The following is a 20,981-nucleotide window of genomic DNA, read 5'->3' on the forward strand; positions in this document are numbered from 1 at the left end:
CGGGCCGATTCTTTATTGCTTGAAGGCATGTCAATCAGTTCTTCTCACCATCTCCAAATCCTCTTTTTCCTCCTTCCATTCCATCGCACCCAAGTTAGCCATTCTGTCACAGTGCAGACCATCAAGGAACAAATTAGTTTCCATTCCGAAAATCGGACTGCGATGGAGAGGAAATAAAGCGATTGTGTGAGCTGTGAGCATGTGTTTGTGTATGTTGGATTAAGGTCATTACAGTTTTATCTTTCCTCACAATAAACACTGCATGGCCAAGTATAGTGAATGGATGTTTTATTCCCTCAAAAAACCCAGATTTAAAAAAATAAAATAAAAAAATTGAGCAGCAAACTTGAAATTGACGGAAACTGTACATCAAAACTTAGCTGTTTGAATTTGGAGACGTAGCCAACAAACTAAATTGAGGGTAATAATGATGGCTAATACAGGCAAGCTTAACATAGTAATCTCCAGATGCTGTGGAAATAAATGCACCCAACAGGCTGCGAGCAGTTTAGGGGTGACATCGGAGCAATTCGATTTGGTGCCAGGAAGTGCTATATTTTTTTCCAACCCCTTATCACTTGGCAGAAAAATGCCAATAGTGCTTCCTTCACGACAAAGAGCAGCTTGGCTGAGAGTAATCAACTCTTCAAGGAGAAGATTTAAGCTGTTTCTTGAAATTCACATTTTCTGTTTACTGTCAAACAAATCCCAAACAGACAATTTGCTTTAAATGGGAGGTCAAGACAAAAAAAAAAAAAAATCCTTTACAATAACATGTTCTATGCAGCCCCACTTGAATAAAAATGGATCAGGTCGCGAGGAATCACTGCTCACCTTATGGATATCACATGACCAAACTAGGAAAACAAGTGAGTTGTGATTGGTTGTTACCAGGCACCTGAGCAACTGTGATGTCATTGTCAGTCGACAGCAAGCGACAAAATGGCTGACCCCTTAGATGGATTATGCTGCTTAAATTCATATTTCACAAACGCAAGACTAATCAGAATGAAGCTTTCTTGGAAATAAAATTGACTTATAGTCCACTAGCCCAATGCTAACACACATTGAGAAGCAGTTTTATAGCTCTTAAAATTTGAACACAAACAGTAGCACAAAATATTTTGGCAGGCAACTGACAAAACTCTTTATCATTTTGACAAGAATGTATATGTACCTTTATATTAATTCTTGTTGAAAAACCATAAATCTTACTGCATTACCAAGGAGCTGAGAGCATTTTCATGTACAGTGCATTTATCTATTTGTCCTTTACTGCCCCCAGTGGCCCGGCTCTGCACATCATAAGGAGCAGCCCTAAGTGTGTTAGAAATGGTTTACTTTTTTTTGTAGCTTTTACTTACGTCTTCACTGCGCAGTGCAGAATTTCTTGGGACTAATGGTACTCATTTATTTCAAAGCGTTAATGCAGTACCCCGTTGAAATAAATTTAATTTACTGGAATTTATTTCATCAAGTATTTATACAGAATAAGAACATTAGATTTCAAATGATCTTTTTAAGTAGATTAACCATGTACCTAAAAATGCATCTGTACAGACGGTTTAATTGTGTACAACCCACAGAACTGATGAGCGTTTACTACACTTGGTCGTGTAATCGTAGCGTAATCTGTATACAAACCATAATACCATTGTGCCTGTTTGTGTGATTGTGCGTGCATGTACCCAGAGATCCAGTCCTGTGGAGGCTTAGATAGGCTCTGTCTCTTTCCAGCCCCCCACCCGGCTCTCTGCGCAGGGCAGTGCGGCCTAGATGACCGGCATATTGTCGTAGGAAGGAGGGGGCGCTGTGGGAGGCAGGATGCACGGCGCTCACCACCATAGGCTCTGAGGCGCACGATTGCAGGAAAAAAAAGGTAGAAAGAGAGAGCAAGAGAAGGTGTGAAAAAAGAAGCTACAAAAGAAGACAAAGTGAAGAGGAAGCGGAGTGCCACAATAAAGGAACAAACACGGAAGTGTGAAAAAGACAAAAAAGGAAAGGTACAAGATCAGTGGGAGTTTGGAGGAATGCTTTGGAAAGGTGCGTTAGCCTTGCAAGATTTCAGCAGGATATGGAAGCACAGAGCTATTAATGTGGGGAAACATCTATTTTTGGCTGGCAAAATTGTTGAAATATACTTGCAAATTTGAACTCAGATTGGAACAAGTTGGTGGTTGCTTTACTTGAATACCAAATTGGCTTTTGGAAATGAATGACAATCTTGCCATTTGACTCAAATGTGACATACCATCATGACATTGGGGAGGAAGTGTTTGTGCATGTTTTAGCCAGTAATGAGTATTATATTCAAATGTTAAGCAAAAAAAGAATGACTTAAAAGAACCATCCATCCACACACTTTGCAACTACTTTCATAGTGGTATCTTTAGTTTTATTTTATTTAGCAACTCTGCAAAATTGATCTTGGAACATCAACTGTTTTGTTTCTAGCTCATCTGCTTAGAAAATGTGACACTGATGGAAATGTGCATTCATATTAAACATTTTGCAAAAGCGTCACTATAACGCAGTTTAGCAAGAGGTTGTTTAATGTCCCAATTCATTTGCTCTTAATTTGAAAAGAAAATGCCTTTTTCTGTAATAGATAAAATTATATATATTGATACTTGGAAAAACCTGTTATAATCTCAAATGATCTCCTGTAGTGGGGTGTACCCCAGCAATAAGTACAACTAACCCATTGGAGAAGTACTGCAAATCAACAAGGATGAAAACAGAAAAAGAATGTCAGTGAAATAAAGTGAAAAGAAAACATGGACATCAAAATATGAGAAGTACCAGGCCCAAGACGTTGGAACTAAAAAATGAATAGGATGACTAGAATAACTACAATAAAACATGTTGGAATACGAACGTACCATTAACTCAAATATACAGCATGTGGGGAAAACATTGTCTGCACAATTTCTATCATGATGATTAAAAATCACGCTGTGTGCACAAGACCACATGACACATCTACTTTTTTTTTTTTTTTTTTTCATAAATGATGCCTAATTTCCTCCGTCACCGCAGATTCAGGCTTAGTTTTGAGTTTGAAATTCGCTCACGGCCCCCATCCAACAACCCAAATCTCCTCGAAGAAAAATAGTGGCAGATCAGGCCAAAAAAATTCCAAGTTCTCTGATTAGCACTTTGTGGAAGGGAGGAATGCTTCAGCACTCTTTCATTAAGCCAGATGAAGCAAAATGCTTGTGTGTGAAGCAAAATGCTTGTGTGTGTTTGTGTGTAAATTACTCATTTAAAACACATTGGTTAACAAGACAAAGGCTGTTTAAAAACAGCGAAAGAAAATGGGAACTTAAATAAATGTGATGACGGAGAAGTTATAAGACGCTATCTATATTTACCAAGTTGTAATAACAACACTTGCCGAGTATGAACAAATTGGCGTGCGGCCATAATCTTGCCTGAAATACTGCACAACTATAAATGAATACTTGCTTGTTTTCTCACTTTCTCTGGGTTTGAGAGAAGGAGAAACACTCTTTCACTCTGACCCGGTTAATGTCAGAACTAACCAGAATAGGCCTGAAACACACACACACACGAATGCATGACGCAATGCAATATATGTTGGCATGATGCAAAAGCACTACTTCAAAATACCCAGCAGATGGCCATACAGTATATTTATGACCGAGATGACTGTCCGTCCATCCATCCATCCCCCCACACTTAAAATATCCTTTTGCATCAGATTTGTCCAACTAAGACAAGTGCATCTTGAAGAGGTGGCAAACAGGTGTGGAATGATAGGCTGTTGTAAAAGGGAAAAGAGGTCTGGCATGTTGATGAGTTATGAAATTAGAAATACTTGCAAACACACACATGGTCAATAAAATAAAATGAATGAATTTAAATTAAAATGGGGCCTGACAAATTATATATATTTTTAAGCTGGTGCCAATGCTGATTTTTAGTTGAAAATAAAACAAACAAACTATTCGATCCATTGTTCAATTAATTACAACATTTACAATGAAAAAAAAAACATTCGTTCCCTCCAATGCAATTCAATGAATAGCAATTTATTCTAGTACTTGCAAATCGCATGGGTCAACCTGTATATACCAGGATTTAAAAAAAAAAAAAAAAAAAAAACAGTTCCTTTAGAGAAATAATGAAGAGAAATAATGTAAGCAGCAATGTAATGGGAAAAGGTTTGTTTTTGTCATGTGAACTTTAATTGCAATAAAATAAGAATTTTCATTTTTTTTTCCAGTTTCAGGCACTTTGATACACTTGTTCATTTTTTTCCTGTTTTAGACTAAGCTGTAACCCGTATAAATGCTGTAAAACAAGCAATTGATTTACATTGCTTTTTTGTTTAAACGTTAAAAAGCATACAATTTTTATAGATAGTTAATTTTATCGTCAGCGCCTCAAGTGGGAGGAGGAAAGGGGGGACTAAAATATAGTTGCAAAGCACTGACTTAGACCAACATTTGCACTTGTACCTATGCCTTCAAATGCTCCAAAAACGTTTGTAACATCTCCGTCAACACGACCCATGGGAAAAAACTTTGAACAACCGCAACTTTATGTCCAGTGTGTGCCTCGGAGAGAATCATGCATGTGACTCACCATTCTCCTTAGCAGTTGAGGGCTCGTCCAAAGCCATCTGCTCTGCCAGTTCAGACAGGGAGTCATCAACAGGTCGAGCACTGCGCAAAGACATGGACAGCCTCCGTTTGATGATCTTCATCCGGTCCATATTCTCAGGTGCAAGGCCAGCAGCCAGAGGCCTAACGAGAAGAAACAACCATCATCAGGCCTGTTGTGCTCAATAAGACTCCCATATGTGAATACCGCCATTGCTCTTTATTATACTGTGACTGCAGTGAAGCCCCTGTGCATTTTCAGCAGTCATTTGGGCTCATGATGACTGTGTTGTTCGTTCTCATTGTTATGTATCCCAAGTGCAAACATTGAAGGATGAAAAACACAGGGTGGCAGAGAGACGAGCCAATAGAGACTGAAATCACACAGAAAGGCAAATGAAAACGCTCAAATAAATGTCTGCCTTCTCTGAGAAGACTTACGATTGACACTTGCGCTGTCATGAACAAAGCCCCTAAAGTGACATGGTTGAAAAAAAAGTGAGATCTCAAAAATCTCCACGTTCCACAAGTTTTGTGTCAAAACTAGGCATGGCCCAGTATATGATTCTGAACTTGAGCAAAAATATCATGATTTTATGTGTCAGTAGTATGTGCTATACCTAAATTATTCAACTTATTGTTACTAAACTTATTTTAGAATCTTCTTGAAAGCATATAAACAAACTTATTTTTAATTAATGGGAATAAATGTAGGCGGCAGGGGGTTAACGGTCAAAAGCAGAAGGTTATAAGTAATAAATTGAATTACATTCGGCGCTTGTAAGTGATGAATTGAATTACATTCGGCGCTGTTGTTTTGTTTTTGTTTTTTCTCAATAAAGTTGTTAAAATTGGCCCCAATGGCCCTGTCTGAATTTGACAATTAGCAGGGGCCTTTTAATATGTTCTAACTCTCATTATTAAATTAACTATCATTATTAAATAATGGGCACTAAAATAGGTCACTGAATATCATTATATAATACACTAGGATCTATCTATAACAAATTTAATCACAATTGATTAGTCAAACTAGTGACCAGTGGTTCTTATATTACTTGAGCAAATGCTAAATGGCTAATTGGATGAAAGTTAAACAAAACAGGTCAGAACAAGTCAATGCATTCATCGTCATCCAGCTTTTTTTTTCCTCAGAAATGGAAAACACAAACTTGTGATTTTAAGGATTAATTTATTTTTGATTTACATAGCTGTTAAGGACGATGAAAGAGTTAACTAATTAAATACCAGCCCAGTGAAAAAATGGAACTTTGATGTTCATAGCCATCAACAGCAGTGAATAATTTCATTATCATAGGAATCACTATGTCAAAAGGGTGATTGACATACACATGGCCCAAACAATTGGCTTGCTGATTGCACTTTTCCATTGGACATTTTCCATTTCTACAGACTCTTTGCTGAAATTTTGCCGCCATGGTGTGCTGTGTAGCATCATCCAGAGTGAAATAAACAATTCGTATTTGCATGACAGTGTGCGTGAGTTCGTTTTATGAGTCCCTGTACTTTGCATCACTGGCCTGGAGGTAGAGGCCGCTGCAGCAGATTATTTTTGTATCCGTCCACTTCCTGCTTCTTGTATCTCATCCATAAGTGCTCGGCAGCTAACAGGCACACACACGCACACAGGCGAACGTTGCCTTTTTCTTTGTCTCCAACCTCAGAGGATGGAACAAAAGCTATTCATTCATTCGGGCTCTCAGTCTTTCAGGCCTATTAGAGACAGCCAGTGATCAGCTGTGAGGGAATTCAAGCCCTGTGAGCCGCACTCATGACAACTGTTTTTCACAAGAAGAGGCTCTCAGACGACAATCCTTTTTAGCCTAGTTGTGTGTACACTTGGCACCTCGTATACGCTAGAGAGGGGGCAACAAAAGAGCAAAAGGCTATAAGATTAAATTATTTTATACCACTATTGGATTAACCAGATCCCTCCCCCCTCATTTGCATTTTCCCAGGCTAACCCTTCAAAGAAGGAGATTAGACTCTCCTTGTGCTATCATACTAAAATCCCAAATTATCAGCAATAGACATGTTACAATATAATGAAGCCATTATTCACTGTGGGGCGTCATCCTAACTGTGATGAAGTTGGATCAACATGAATAGAAGTAAAAGTCTAAGTGGTACATTTTTGGTACTATTTTGAAAAACTATTTAACTGTGGCATTTAAGCAGGTTATGTTCGTTTTATGAATGGCTATTTTGGGGGAGATAAGTTAAGCTTACGTTAGAACTGAGACAAAATCACTATGCATTTTTGTTATTTGAACATTTGCATATGATTTATGTTTGAATAAAACATAAATCGGTGCATTCATTCTCAAAGCAAAGCATTTCTTCGTTGCAAGCAGTTATATTGACTGTAGCAAATGTATAATCACTGTTTTTACTATTATTCCAACACTTTGTTTAAATGCATGTTTGTTGGGTTCATTTCGTTGATTAAAATCAACTAAGATTGTAATCATACAAAACGACTAAAAAATGAAATTTCATAGTAGTGGCCATATCACGCAATCCAAATATATATTAAAAAAAATGTACTGTTAACTTGTATCGTTAATGATGAATCGCTGGAATAAATGTGATTTGAGTTTTGTTACAAATGGATATGTTGCAAAAGTGCCATAAAATTAAAGGTTAGTCCATTTAAGTCATGTCTTACTTTGCAGATCTGATCAATCATGTTGTTGATTGTCAAATTATGACATTAGAACCACTCAGATCCAAACAATAAAATCTGAGGTAAGGCTAATATACATTGCTTGAAATGACTTTGATTGAATTACAGCCTCTTATTTATCTATCAACTATACATATAATGTGGAACCATACCATTTTAAACATCTGAAAAAGGGAGTTATTGTACTGCGTTTATAAATAATGGGCATACCGATACCAACTATCAGTATAGGGCCAATAACTAGCATTATTTTGAGTGGCTGAAGATGAGTTTTACGTCTCTAAAATGATATGCCATTATTTTGGGGTGGGGGTATTTATGTATCAAAAGTATTCAGTACTTGCTAGTGGTATCGATTACTCCACAAAAATCTAGAACTCGTACTGGTATCAGTCTGAAGAAAAATGCTATCTAAGATCGCTATTGCATTGCATTGTTAATGGAACAATAAAAGAGAGGAGAGCAAAGGTTTGTAGGTTAATTGACCCAAAGGTGAAATCAAATGAGCAACAACATTGCCCTGTATTGTTTAGCTGTCTCTGTTAATGGCCCGTGAGCATGTGCGTTACGGATTGTGCTCACAGGGTTCCGGTCAGACAGAGGTGAGGTGAAGGAGCACACGGCCGAGGAAGGCAGGGGACAAACGCAGTCTGATTTATTCAGAACCCGTACTATTTGGGTTGCTAGGTTACAGGCTCATACTCAAACCACACTTTCTCTTCTAGTAAATGAATGTCACAAACATGATCCTTGCCAGCCAGGCATTCCTCTGCCAACCGGGCCCGCTAAGGAGAAAAAACGGGGGGGACTGTCCTTGCTGCACAGTTGACATCCCCATTGGGATCATAAGAAAAAGTTGAAGTCAGCTATATTTTCTCCCTGAGCCTCTCAGCTTTACAAACAAGCATTCTTCTGCACAAAAATGTGTTCACAGTGGAACACAGCAGTGTTCACAGCATGTAACACCCACAAAAATTGATTGTCACAATGGACCAAGGTGCCATGAATAATATCTAAATACTGCCTCTGATACTGATTTTGACATACAAGAGCAGATATTCTCACTCGAATGCATTCTATTTACATTTTTTGGTGTTTCTAGTGAAAAGAAAACCTAAAACAGAGCACTGTGCCACACGTCTAATTTATTAACTTTTGGAACTACATTTGTTGTGGTGTCTGAAGCGTATTTTGGTATAACATCATCTGTTCTATCAGGATCAAGCTCCTGATGAGGTAATCATTTGAATCACGTGTATTGCAAAGAGAAACTTGGAAAACATGCAAGACTTTGGTGCTCATGGAGTGGAGTTTGAGCTTTTAGGTTTTAAGGGATAATATGATTGAAAGAAAAAACAGGAGTAAAAAGTACCCTTTCTGCTACCCAGTTTTACACTCCATTGCAGGAAGACGAAATGTATGAGGGCAGCAAAGGTAGTTGCTCATGAAGCAAAGTACTGTACATGCATGCAGGATCGTCTATTTCAATTAAAATCAAGTCAAACTGCTTGCAAATGTGCAACAGCTAAACTGGCATGTTCCGTCCTGCTGCGCTAGCTTACGGTATAAAGCAATGTATTAACACGAGATTTATCTGAATAATTAAACACAAAGAAAGGCTACCAAACTCGTGCTTTTGCTGCATTCGTTAAACTCGCATGGTTCCCACTTATTTATTAATATGGGGGACCTTCTCTGTCAAGACGACGTCCCGCAAAAATCGGCATGACCTCAGACGGCAAACAGGAGCCAATGTGCTGCAGGCGGACGACTGACCAAGCTTGACGAGTGATTCCTCGTCCACATTCCGGGCCCTGATCTTCCGGCTGCTTCCTCGATCTCCCCGTGCTTTCCTGGCGCAACTGTCCGAAAAAAGGTGAAGCCAACACGGCATAGTTAAAGTTTCACAGGCCCCGGCTCCCTACAAGTTTGTCCCAATGCAGTTTAGATGCGGCACAACATCTTAAACTCGTTATGACGATGCTCTGAAACGTGTGCATACGTAGTGACAATGTATTGTCACTTCAGTGCAAAGAGGTTTCGAACAAGAGTCCCGCATAGGTGCGCTGTTGTATACCAAAAACATTTACCTGTAATGACAGGTGATACGTTCAGGTGTTCACGTTCAAGTTACTCTATCATCACCAAGATCAAAATAATGAGTGAAGGAACGAAGCGAAAGGGAAAAAAACCCGTGACTGACCTGCTGGTGCGTGTGCTGTGGGGGACTATTGTTCCCCTCGTGTTTGGTAATCCACGTTCGGCCGGATGCACTGCGACAAGTCTGCCAACTATTTTGCAGCAAAACGCAGCACGTAGTCCGCGGGCCGTGGGTAAAGTCTTGCTGCAGGATCTCCGAGAGGGTGCTTGGGCGGCCAGCTGTGACGCATAATTGCTCCTGACTTGGGCTCACAAGTAAAAGGGTTCCGGTCGCTGATGATCAGCCATATCGCTGCCGCTGCAGCGGCTGCTGCTGCTGCTGTGTGTGCGTAGTGTGTGTGTGTGTGTTGTGTGTGTGCGTCTGTCCCAAGTGGAGGCGGCTGGTGGCGTCATCCCGGAAAACACCACGATGTGTGCGTGCCTGTGTATGTGTGCATCGCCCTCCACTTCGGTTGGAAAGGGAGGTTCAGATAAATTAATTCCAGGGGGCAAGGCGTGATGTGGGAAATACGCCATTATCCAAGCCCCAGTCCTATTTTAATATGCACCGCAAACAACATCTCTGAAGTAATTCATGTAGATTCATGCAAATACGTGTATATTATTCATGACTTCGTTAGAGATTTCAAAATGAGGGCAAACACTGTAACCTATAGCCGTCAAGTTGAAATTGGTGTTGAGCTCTTGTATTCAACTATAAAATCCAATTTTCCATGTCGGTTAAGAGCTTATTATTGTTTTTGCTATGTGTCGTGTTATTGACACTGTGGGCTCTCGAGACTGACATTTTTATTATCTATGTTTTTCACATTGCTGACAATAAAACATACAATAAAGCAAGGGTGTCGGAGGAACCATCATGGGAGGACAAACCCCTACATGGGATGTACCACAAGAGCATTACGGAAATGGCTGATGTCAAGAAATCCTACCAATGGTTGAAGAGAGCCAGTCTGAAAGACAACACAGAGACACTCATCCTGGCTGCACAGGAACAGATTCTGAGCACCAGAGCAATAGCGGTCCAGATCTACCACACCAGATAAGACCCGAGGTGTAGGCTGTGCAAAGAAGCTCCTGAGACAGTCCAGCACAGAACTGCAGGGTGCAAGATCCTAGCTGGGAATGCATACATGGCCCACCAAGTGTCGGGCATAGTCGACAGAAACATTTGTGCAGAGCTTGGGCTGGAAACCCCAAGATCAAAGTGGGAAACACCACAGAAGATGATTAACAATGAGCGGGCTAAGATTCCGTGGGATTTCCAGAAACAGGCAGATCGAATAGTGATGGTGAGACCACTTGCGGAAGTTGAGATCAACGTTAAATAAAAGAGCCTCCAGGACACCCTCAACTTATAAATACGTTTAACCATTTGGGATAATGCATCCCGCAGCTTTTCAAAAAAATGCAGTGGCTATAGGAATCGTAGCAATAATAATGGCATCCCAGGGGTTCATTACACACCTAATTTACAGATTCTAGTGGCACTTAGCAACTTTTCCATACAAAATAAGCCAGTGCTGGACCGACTGTTAACCAGGTAGGTTGTGTTGTACAATTTCTCATGAGTTAACAATCTAGTACTGCAGAAATATATTGATAATATTTGCTATATATGTTTTTTACTATAGATTACACTGGTCATTATGTATTGTAGGCATCTGGTGATAATTGACTCTTCTCTGGCACGTTTGTGTTATTATTATTATTATTATTATTATTATTATTATTATTATTATTATTATTATTATTATTATTATTATTATTATTATTATTATTATTATAATAAAATACCACTGGGACCAAAAAATCCCAGGGCCTTTAAACTACAATAAGGAAGTGGGAACTTTTTAACCAAATTTTCAAGTATCCTAAACTTATAAGCAAGTAATGTATTCCATACGTTTTATTAAAAAAAAAAAAAAGAAGCGGTAGTGAAAGGCTTAAAACGCAAATAGGCAAATACCAGTACTAATGCCAACAATTCTCTTTCTTGTTGACCTTCTTCTTTCTCTCGCTCGAAATTATCCCTCACACGTCTTTATTTCATTTCAAACATACAACTTTTTTTTCCCGCATGGAATCATCCCGTTCTTCTCGCCCAAAAGGCTAGGAAAGGTATTTTCCTGTGCAAAAATGAGGACGGGGCGACCTGGCGCTAACACATTATTGGCCAACAGAGGTCGCTCTCGGATTTTCTCTTACCGGAAGTCGTGCCCATGTTCGTCCTGTTATTATGCAGGGTGTCAGGGACAGCAGGATAACTCTAGCTAGCTAGTGGAGATTTAGGGCATTCATTTAATGATGATAAATTTACAGACGTGAGAAAATAATCGTTTTCATATCTTTTTTTTTGCACCGAACAATATCTTTAATTTGGGCAAAACAACAGTGTCGAAGTCGTAATTTGTTTTCCATGGAACAGACAAGAATAGCTAAGGGTTTGGTTGATTATCCGAAAATACTGAACTAGTTCCAAAAGTCTCTAGATGGATATAGACATGGAAAACATTCCGGAAAATCTTCAACATGAAGACGACTCTTGTGTCAGCGGCATGGCATCCGCGTCGTCCGACATGCGACCCTTGCGCCCCACTCGTCTGCCAGTCCAGAGGAGCAACATCTGCTCTCGTGCTTATTTCGTTGTTGTGATGGTGTTCTTTCACGTCTACATCCTCAATGTTATCGCCCTACTGCTTTACGTGCACTACAATAACGGCCCCGGGGAACTTGTAACGGGTGACCGGCCGCCCTCGCCATCTGTCAGCGAGGGGGAAAGTGCCCTTCACCCCACGCCTCCATCTAGGGAGACCCATGAGGAGGAGCAAAGTTTCAGACTTTCTCGAATTGAGGGGATCCGGGTAAGTGAACTACATTTGTATCAATAATGGTCGACAGTCTTTAAAGGGGAAGTCAATCCAACAATTGTCTTTACAAAAATATGTGCGGCGCCACAAGTAAAACTTCGACAGTTATCTTAATATTGTGTTCGTGGAATTTGAACAAGGCACCATGAACCATCCGTTTTATCCATCTCAGGAGGCAGCCGTTTTGTCATTTGCCTCAAACATCAACCCTTTAATGGCTACTGTATCGGTTTGGCACACTAAATTTAAAAGGTACATTTTAGACATTTGCTTGGAATTTATTAACGCAACAAAGTACAGTACTGGAATTTCAATTTGGATGAAGTACTCGTTATTTTCCCAACTCATTGAGAGCCACAGGAGAAAGAATGAAAGAAAAAAAAACATGTGACTCTTCCGCCCTGGCTGGAACTTTGAATTATTACAAATGTTATTTCCAATCTGAAATGACAACACCTCCGCCTGATCAAACTATTTTTGTGATCAATGTGATGATTAACCAACGTGTGCATTATTTACCCTGTGTCTTAGGTTGGACACATTCAGCCGGTGTCCCTTGTGTCGGAGAGAACGCACAAGATGAAGACGCTGAGTCTGAAACCTCTGTTATTTGGTGAGTGCTTTGTGGTTTACCATACAATTTGCTTTTTCCCCCCAAACCATGCTAATATACACCAACAGTATTTACTATAAATTCAGAAATAGAGTTTGTACATTTGCTTTTTTTTCGCCTGATATTTGGCGATCAGCAGATATGTACAGAACCAAAGAATAGGCTCATAATATTGCACATTGAGTTCCACATGACCAATATTTACCATTAAAAAAAAAAAAAAAACTAAAACTGATGAATGCTAACTTAAAGCATTTCAGAAAAAATAAAATTGTACAAATATGACCAAAAAGATTAATTAAAAGAAACTCAATTACAGGAACCAGTCCAAATGAAATCAACACAAACTATATTAATAAAAAAAAAAAGTTCAAAACTCTTAGAACTATGCAGGGCAGTTACTGTACAAGAGGCCTTTGTGACAGTTGGCAGATCTGACAAAAAGTGCTCAGTCGCTCGGGGATTTGATCTTTAGAAGGCAAAGCGCTATTGTGATTTAATGCATAAAACAGGCCTTGTGATGACAGGTTTTATGTCTGACATGTATTGCAAGGCACCAGCAAGCCAGCAGCCATAGTGAGGATAAGCAGCTAATAAGATGGTGAGGATAAGTAGCTAATAAATATGGACGGATGGATTGCTAACATGCAGCTCCAGTTTTGAGGGGAACATAAAGCCACTCATTTGATTGGTTGAACAGATACAAGCGCAAACATAATCATTGAGCGTCTCAGAATTAGGGCTCACCAAAACTAGGAACAAGACTATCACCTGCCCTTTGAATATTCTTAACCAGTGGTTCTCAATTTTTAATCAGAACAAGCATAAAGATACCACTACAAATGTAGCTCCAAAGTTTAATAAAACAGACATGGGTGTTTTAAGTCTTTTTTGTTGTTGTTGTTTCCATCCAAAAATGCTGGTTAAAGGGGGTTTGGCTGGAAAAAAAATTGCAATACATCGTTGCATAAAACACAAACAAAAAAAAGAAAAGTTAAGAATCACTGTTTCTGACATCTGCTTTTTATGGGATGTACTGTGCATGCATTCTCCAGTCTTGCGCAGATGACAAACTGGCAGGATGTGAACCTTTCATTTCCTAAATTTATTGATCCTCCTGAGACCCTGCCTATTCATTTGCGTCCTCTGTTGTCCATTTCATCTTAGCAAGACAGAAGAGTGAATCCCAACCAAACACATGTGACATCATTGGAAGGCCAGAATGATTTTATTGTATTGTTCTCTGAATTATGCAAAGTTGTTGAAAAGGAATACGTATTGTGAAAGTTCTTGATGTACAGTCTTATTCAATACATTGGGTGCATCAACCTTCTTCTTCCTTGTTTCGTTTTGATTGACTGGAATTAACTGGACAAGGTTTATTATTGTGCTGTCAATTGAATACAGCAGTACTGCTAGTCATTTTTGTTACTCTCGTGTGTGGCTAACCGATGTAATCCAAATAGTAGACACAACTGTCATTAGTATGCAGGACGATGAAACAAATGAATGAATCCCCATCCAGACGATGATCATGGTTTATTCTTTCCTATTTGTTGCTCAGAGGTCCCTGGGTTCCTGTCGGAGGAGGAATGCCGAGTGGTGGTGCAGCTGGCTCAGCTCAAGGGTCTGACAGAAAGCCAGACGACAGCAGTCAGCCGGGGGCAAGAGGAGTCCAACCAGCCGCTGCTAGCCCTGAGCACTGAGGAGGTCTTCAGTCTTTTGGACCTCAACCAGGATAGGCTGCTGCAAAAGCAGGAGGTGACCACTGAAAGCTATTTATTTTTCTTTGAAATTTTGTGGGAATATTGAAGAAAGCTACGAACCGACAAAGAGACTTCACAATCCAACTGTACTGATTTGCTGTCCAGATTGTGAGCCACTCCCGCTCTCGAGATGGGACTTGGCTGAGCCCGGACAACCTACGTCAGATTATCACTGGCCTCGAAGCTGGCTCAACAGGTTCGTGCTACATGATTGCATTTGAGATGTTCTTTTGTTACTTAAAGGAACCTAGAACTTCTCGCGTCAAACTAGTTCCTAGCATGTTCCTTTTTGTTGAAAGATCGCTCATACCACAACACGGTGAAACAATTGATTTAATCCAGGCCCCGGGCCAGTCCTGCCACAGGTCGGAGCAGAAATGGCCACCTTTCACCTCCCACATTCAATTCTTATACACCTATGGGGGATATAGTCTCACTGGGGAATGCAGGTGTGTGTGTGTGTGTGTGTGTGGGGGGGGGGAGTCTTCAAAAGTCCTTGTTGAAGGGGGAGGAAGTCAGAGAGCCATCAACCATGATTGACAAGCTTTTCGAAGACCAGTAGTTGGTCTCCAATTCACAGTCAGATGCAAATTCTCTGTTGGACAAAGCCAAGCCTTTTGTTGCTTTTGTAGGAGACGACTGGCCTCGTCTCCCTTGGTGCTCACAATTGGAAGCCGAATCACTGTTTCAAACACTGACCGCCTGTCATGTCAATCATCCTGAGAATAGTACAGTTTCTTCAACACATTATTTTACTGATACATTGCACTTATAAAAATTCATATTTCCATTAATTTATGATAAGTGCATCCTATTCATTCAGGGGACTGATCTATCACATAATATTAGGAATTGATTGTACTTGGAAATGTAATTAAAATAATCTTTTAACAGTGATCCAAGTGAGAAGAAAGGATAGCAAGTTTTGAATTCCAACTGTAGCATTCTCTTGCACAGTGGTTCCCCATTTTTTTTTCCGACCACAGCATTATAACACATCAAATTAGATTTGCTGAAAGCTGCAGGTAAACCATGTGAAAATCTCACGTACCCTCAAAAGGGCCTTCACATACCCACAGGCGCACTCAAATCTCCATTTAAAAACTGCTATCCATGCAGGACAATTGTAAACACTGACAGTGGCCGAAAGACAAGCATTTTTGCTGGTGGCATTAAAATGTTTGGGCCGTTTTTGACATCACGTGACAAAGACAACGCCTAAAATTTGGTCAACTGTTTTCTGAATTGGGTCATGTGACATTATCAGGCGGAACCACAATTAGTTGTATCCTGCGCCCTGGGAAACTCTGATGTCATTTTAAGTCGACAGTCAGTGGAAAAGTGGATTTTGCTGCTTGAGTTACATTCCACAAATGCAATATTAATATAATACAGTGTTTATACTAGCGAGACTGCAAAAAAATTGAGTTGTGCATGTGTTCATTGACAGGGACCCTCAACCTTGAAGAGTTCAAGCGCATTTACGACATGTCCCAAGACACGGGACAAGAACAAAGCGAGAAGCTCAGGAGTCACTTCAAGCAGAGAAGCAAACATGCCGGACTTTATCAAGGCCCGGGATCCCACCGCGTGCTGCAGACACTAAGAAGGAGGTAACGCTACGTGCGCCTATGTGATCGACCACCGAATAGATTTGAAATATTCACGCGTTCATTTCCTCAGAGTGATCAGCCTGACACGTCTGCCCACCGCCTTGGTGGACCTGAGCGAGCTGCTGCAAGTGTTTCGGTTCGAGCCGGGAGACTTCAGCGACGCTCATCACGACAGCAGCCCTCCCCACACAGAGACAGCCTGCTCACACACTCGACTGGCGGGAAACGTGTCCGCGCTCTCAGACGTCCCCTGCAGGTGTTTGTCCCGTGAGAGTCTTGTAGCGATGTACTCACAGTGGCATACATTTGAATAAATCATGTTTCTGTGATGTATTTCTCACTTTGTTGCAGGTATCTTACAGTATTGATCTACCTCAACTCTGTCGAGGAAGGCGGGGAGACCACCTTTCCTGTGGCTGACAACCGTACGTATGATGAACCGGTGAGAATTTTTCCTCCATACAGTTCATGATAGAGAAGTGTTTCTCAAATGGGGTTACCTGAAGGCGTGTCAAGGCGGTTTGTGAGATTTTAACAGGCTTTTTGCTGGTAGTAACACATCTAACATAAAGCTTTCTAATGCCATGACAGAAACGATACTCTTATTTTGTTGTTTATGTTTATCTAAACATGTCTTGCACATGGGGTACATCATGTGCCCCCTCTAAATATCTTTTGAGAAGCGCTGATAGATGATCATATTGAATTGGAAAAAAAACAGAATACAAAATGAAAACACTTGCAAGCAGCATTTGTTTGTTTTCTGGTTGAGGAGTTGGAGGCGGGTGCCTAATAATTTGGAAAAACATTTGATTTTTTTTTCCTTGTACAGTAAAATGCTATTCATTTAAAATCATGTTACCAAAAATTGTCATGGGGGATTAAATAGGTAGATCACATTTCAGTTTTGTTAAAATGGGTTTATGAGACAAATTTGTCAGTCAACGCTGCACTGGACCTCTTCCTAAACATTTGTTTTACTCGAAAATAAAGACAGCTGACCGTGACATGAATTCTGCTAAAATGCAGATGGTACTGACACTTGACAAGAATCAGACACCAATATGGTACACCTACTCATGACTACACAAAAGTATTTACCTCCTGCTGTTTGTGTGTTCCAGGCACTGGTCCAAGATGGAGTTGATTTAACAGACACCCGCAAGACATGTGGTCGTGGGAATCTAAGAATAAAACCCACTGCAGGCACTGCGCTCCTCTTGTACAACCATCTCTCCGATGGCCATGGTAAGAATATCATTAAAAAGTTAGTCAAGCACTTTGTTCATTGACCTTATCGCAACATTTAATGGAAGCTTGACGCTATTGGGATCTGTAGGAAGGAGTTATCAAAATCTTGTAATATTTTATTTGGTGTGTTTATTTAGAAATCACCTGCATGACGGTTTTTCACAACAAAACAACATGTTACCAACACGAAGGCTGACTTAAAAAAAAAAAAAAAAAAAAGCTTATCATAATACCGATGCCAATGTGATTGATTTAGGACACTTTCATTTTGAAGTTGGGCCTGGAATGCATTGTGGTGCCACGGCTTGCTCGATTCATCTTCTGGACATTTTAGCTTGTCCTCTTTCAATTTTACTGCTCACAATTTGCTACCAAAATCCACACGTTGACGTTGTGTTCAATCACGAATTAAAGACGTCAAGCAGCACTCGTCTCGAGCAGGTCTGATGTCACTCTGCCGCAGATCCCGAGATGACCTCCCTCATCTCATCTCATCATACAGGGTATCATTTATCAAAACTGGCGCTAGTACTACCAGGACTAATGACTCGATCCTAAAATCTACAGAATAGGATTAGGGCCAGTGAAGAAAAAACAGTTGCTAGGATTCTCTCTTTCATGTCAGAATTATGACTGTTTTCTCAGAATTGTCACTTCATTCATTCATCCTTCAGTCATTCTCTATAGTTAGACTGACTTTAATGTCAGAATTCTGAGAAAAAAGTAATAATTCTGAGATGAAAGTGAGAATCCTGTCAACTTTTATTTTTCCAGCACCCCTTATCCTTTTCTGTAAATTCCCCGTCACAACAGATCAACAGCCCTGGATCTGCTTGGATTTTTAAATGATTTTTCAGTGATGTGGGCATGGGTTGCTTTTTAATTCAATTTCCATGTTTAAAAGAAAAGTTCTTTTAATTGCGCTTTGGATAAAGGATCCATGGATAAAATACTTCATGAATGACCGACTATATATATTTATATATATATATATATATATATATATATATATATATATATATATATATATATATATATATATATATATATATATATATATATATATATATATATATATATATATATATATATATATACATATATATATATATTTTTTTTTTATTTTTTTTTAATGCGTAAATGTTTTGTTTTTCCAATTATAAACAAAGACAACAGTCTCTTTAGTCATTTTTTTTCTCCAAAATGATCCAACACCTCACATTAAAATGTGATCTGAATTGTGTTTTAAGCACCATTAGTAATAGTACAATTTTTTTGTCGTCCATCTGTATTTGCATTTGAGTTACTGCATAAGCTAGGGTCTCGCATTTTTCATTCGCAGAGCTTCTTAAAGCTTGAGTCAAAGCACATCTGTCGGTCATTTTGTCCCCGGCCTTCCTCAGGTTGGATGGGCGAGCTGGATGAGTATTCGCTGCACGGAGACTGCCCGGTCAAGCGCGGCCTGAAATGGGTGGCCAAAAGTTGGGTCAACGTGGACCCGGACTACCAGCAGCAGGCCCGTTACCAGAGACTGCTTGCGGAAAGGTATCGAGCTACGTCAGGCACAGCGGAACCTTCCCAACCACTTTCGCACTTTGACCTTCACCAGGATCTCTAGACCTTGACTCATCGTGTACACCTTTACCTCAGTCCCGTATACATTTAAAGGAAAATCACTAAAAGTTCCACTGTTAGGTGTTGCATCATCCCATCAATTCATTCGGGAAGATTATTATTATGGAGCTCAGGTGGGGTTATACTTTATGTGCAATGGATTTTAAAAAAGTATATGTATTTAAAATTGATCTCGCCTTAAATGTCAGATATTCAAGAAAGAAATGAAGGGAGTTGAGTCATTTCTTTTCTGTCACTTTAGCTGGAATCTGGAATTCTATTCCTATAGAATGTTATATTTATTTAAGTATTTTAAGCTGTGGAAGTGTTTGTCACACCCACTGTATTATAAAAAAGCTGCTTATTGTGTCGCCAGTCAACTCCATCCAGAGTAATTTAATATTTATTGAGCACACATTATTTATACTTTTGTTCTATTTATTTGAAAGTTATTTATTGCCTTTGTGGCCAGTTGTTGAAAGCATATTTATTGGTGTTGCGCTGCCTCTGTCAATCTTTTCGTCAAATGAAGCGTGTGAAAACCTTTACCTTGTCCTTGTGTTTTTTGCACTTGAACGTTGTAGTATACACTTTGTCCACTAGATGGCAGCTTTAGCTGCGTGTGAAAGAGATAGGAAACGCTATCAAATGGTGGTAGTTGTAATAGATGACTTGAGGTCAGCAAAACGTTTCTTGGTGGACGTCATTAAACCTGCTGTTAACCCCCCAAAATCCTCTACAACAATATGTACCATGCAGCCCCACAAGTCCAAAAGTAGTCTTTTTATTTATATTGCTAGTATTGAAGACCCTGTACCAGTTGAGACTTATGGCCGCCCTTTGCTTACCCAAAATAAGATGAAATAGATAAAAATCTCCACAGACCTGGCTTGATGAAGCTATACATCTATTTTTACAGATTTCCAATGGTCTTCATACAAAAATATTTCGAATAAATGCCAAACACGACAGTTAAAAAAAGCAAGTGGCTCCAATCTGCAATTAGCTGTAACTGGTCGTTAAATGGTGGACCCTGTTTAAATGGATCAATTTTTGCAGTTTGATGCATACAGTTCATTTTGAAAGCCTCTTCATTAATAAAAGATTACAAGCTATAAAAATCAATAATGATTTTCTCACCGTTAACCAATTTGATAGACATTTCGTGGACGATCCAAACTCTTGGTTAGTGGACGGGTTGAAACGCTTGGCTCCACCCACACGTGGAGCCACGCCTCGAACTACGCTCCATTGGATTGTATCGTCCTTGTTTGATTGTTCATGCGAATCTGGTAACACCCCAGTCGTCCACTAGATGTCAGCCGTGGTACAAGTAGCCAGTTGGCAGGCTCTGCGTGTGAAAGCCCATTAGCGGCTGTCATGGATGGTTGGCTGGTGGTCAGCAGGACGTTGCATGGTGCGCACGCATAATTAGAGCTGCTGTTAAGGCGCTGAAACAATGCAGCGATCCGTCAATCTTGGTTTGATGCGAGGCTCTGGAATGAATTTCTTCAGGAATGTCTTAAACGCAATAATCTGTACTGAGGACGGCTTGCACCTGCAACTTGCTGTGACGCAACATGGCGGCCACTAGGAAGGTGCATTTTAATGGCCTCCTTAATTCACGTGATCCTCACTGTGACGTAAGCAATCAAGCCTTCCATCCGCGGGACTGTGTCATTGTACCGGAGTGGGTTCTGATGATGATGATGATGGTGATGATGATGATGATGATGATGCCGTGTACGTGCGCGCTCGC

General features: G+C 39.9%; 2 protein-coding genes across 6 annotated transcripts in view; one reads left to right on the forward strand and one right to left on the reverse strand.

Moving 5' to 3' along the window:
• Window positions 1–9,836, reverse strand: part of LOC148427138 (cyclin-dependent kinase 17-like) — a 42,051-nt gene extending 32,215 nt beyond the window's left edge. For 2 of the 5 annotated variants that reach the window (XM_088402973.1, XM_088402965.1), the window contains exons 1-2: window positions 9,112–9,274; window positions 4,612–4,772 (exon numbers count right to left, since the gene is read on the reverse strand). In XM_088402973.1, the coding sequence (XP_088259099.1) occupies window positions 4,612–4,741 (130 nt within the window). In that variant the 5' untranslated portion in view covers window positions 4,742–4,772; window positions 9,112–9,274. Of the gene's footprint in view, window positions 1–1,688; window positions 1,851–4,611; window positions 4,773–9,111; window positions 9,276–9,538 lie in introns of those variants that run through there. The other 3 variants (XM_088402932.1, XM_088402939.1, XM_088402948.1) reach the window with 3 other exon arrangements.
• Window positions 9,837–11,731: 1,895 nt separating this feature from the next.
• Window positions 11,732–19,768, forward strand: LOC148427139 (transmembrane prolyl 4-hydroxylase-like). Its single transcript, XM_088437610.1, has 9 exons — window positions 11,732–12,359; window positions 12,897–12,978; window positions 14,543–14,739; window positions 14,850–14,940; window positions 16,195–16,357; window positions 16,428–16,613; window positions 16,709–16,799; window positions 17,482–17,605; window positions 19,012–19,768. The coding sequence occupies exons 1-9, from the start codon at window positions 11,988–11,990 to the stop codon at window positions 19,224–19,226; spliced, it is 1,521 nt and encodes a 506-aa protein (XP_088293736.1). The 5' UTR covers window positions 11,732–11,987; the 3' UTR covers window positions 19,227–19,768.
• Window positions 19,769–20,981: the final 1,213 nt, after the last annotated feature.

The sequence above is a fragment of the Hippichthys cyanospilos genome, chromosome 2 (genome assembly GCF_059441005.1).
Source record: "Hippichthys cyanospilos isolate Australia breed blue-spotted pipefish chromosome 2, RoL_Hcya_1.0, whole genome shotgun sequence".
Lineage (NCBI taxonomy): Eukaryota > Metazoa > Chordata > Actinopteri > Syngnathiformes > Syngnathidae > Hippichthys > Hippichthys cyanospilos.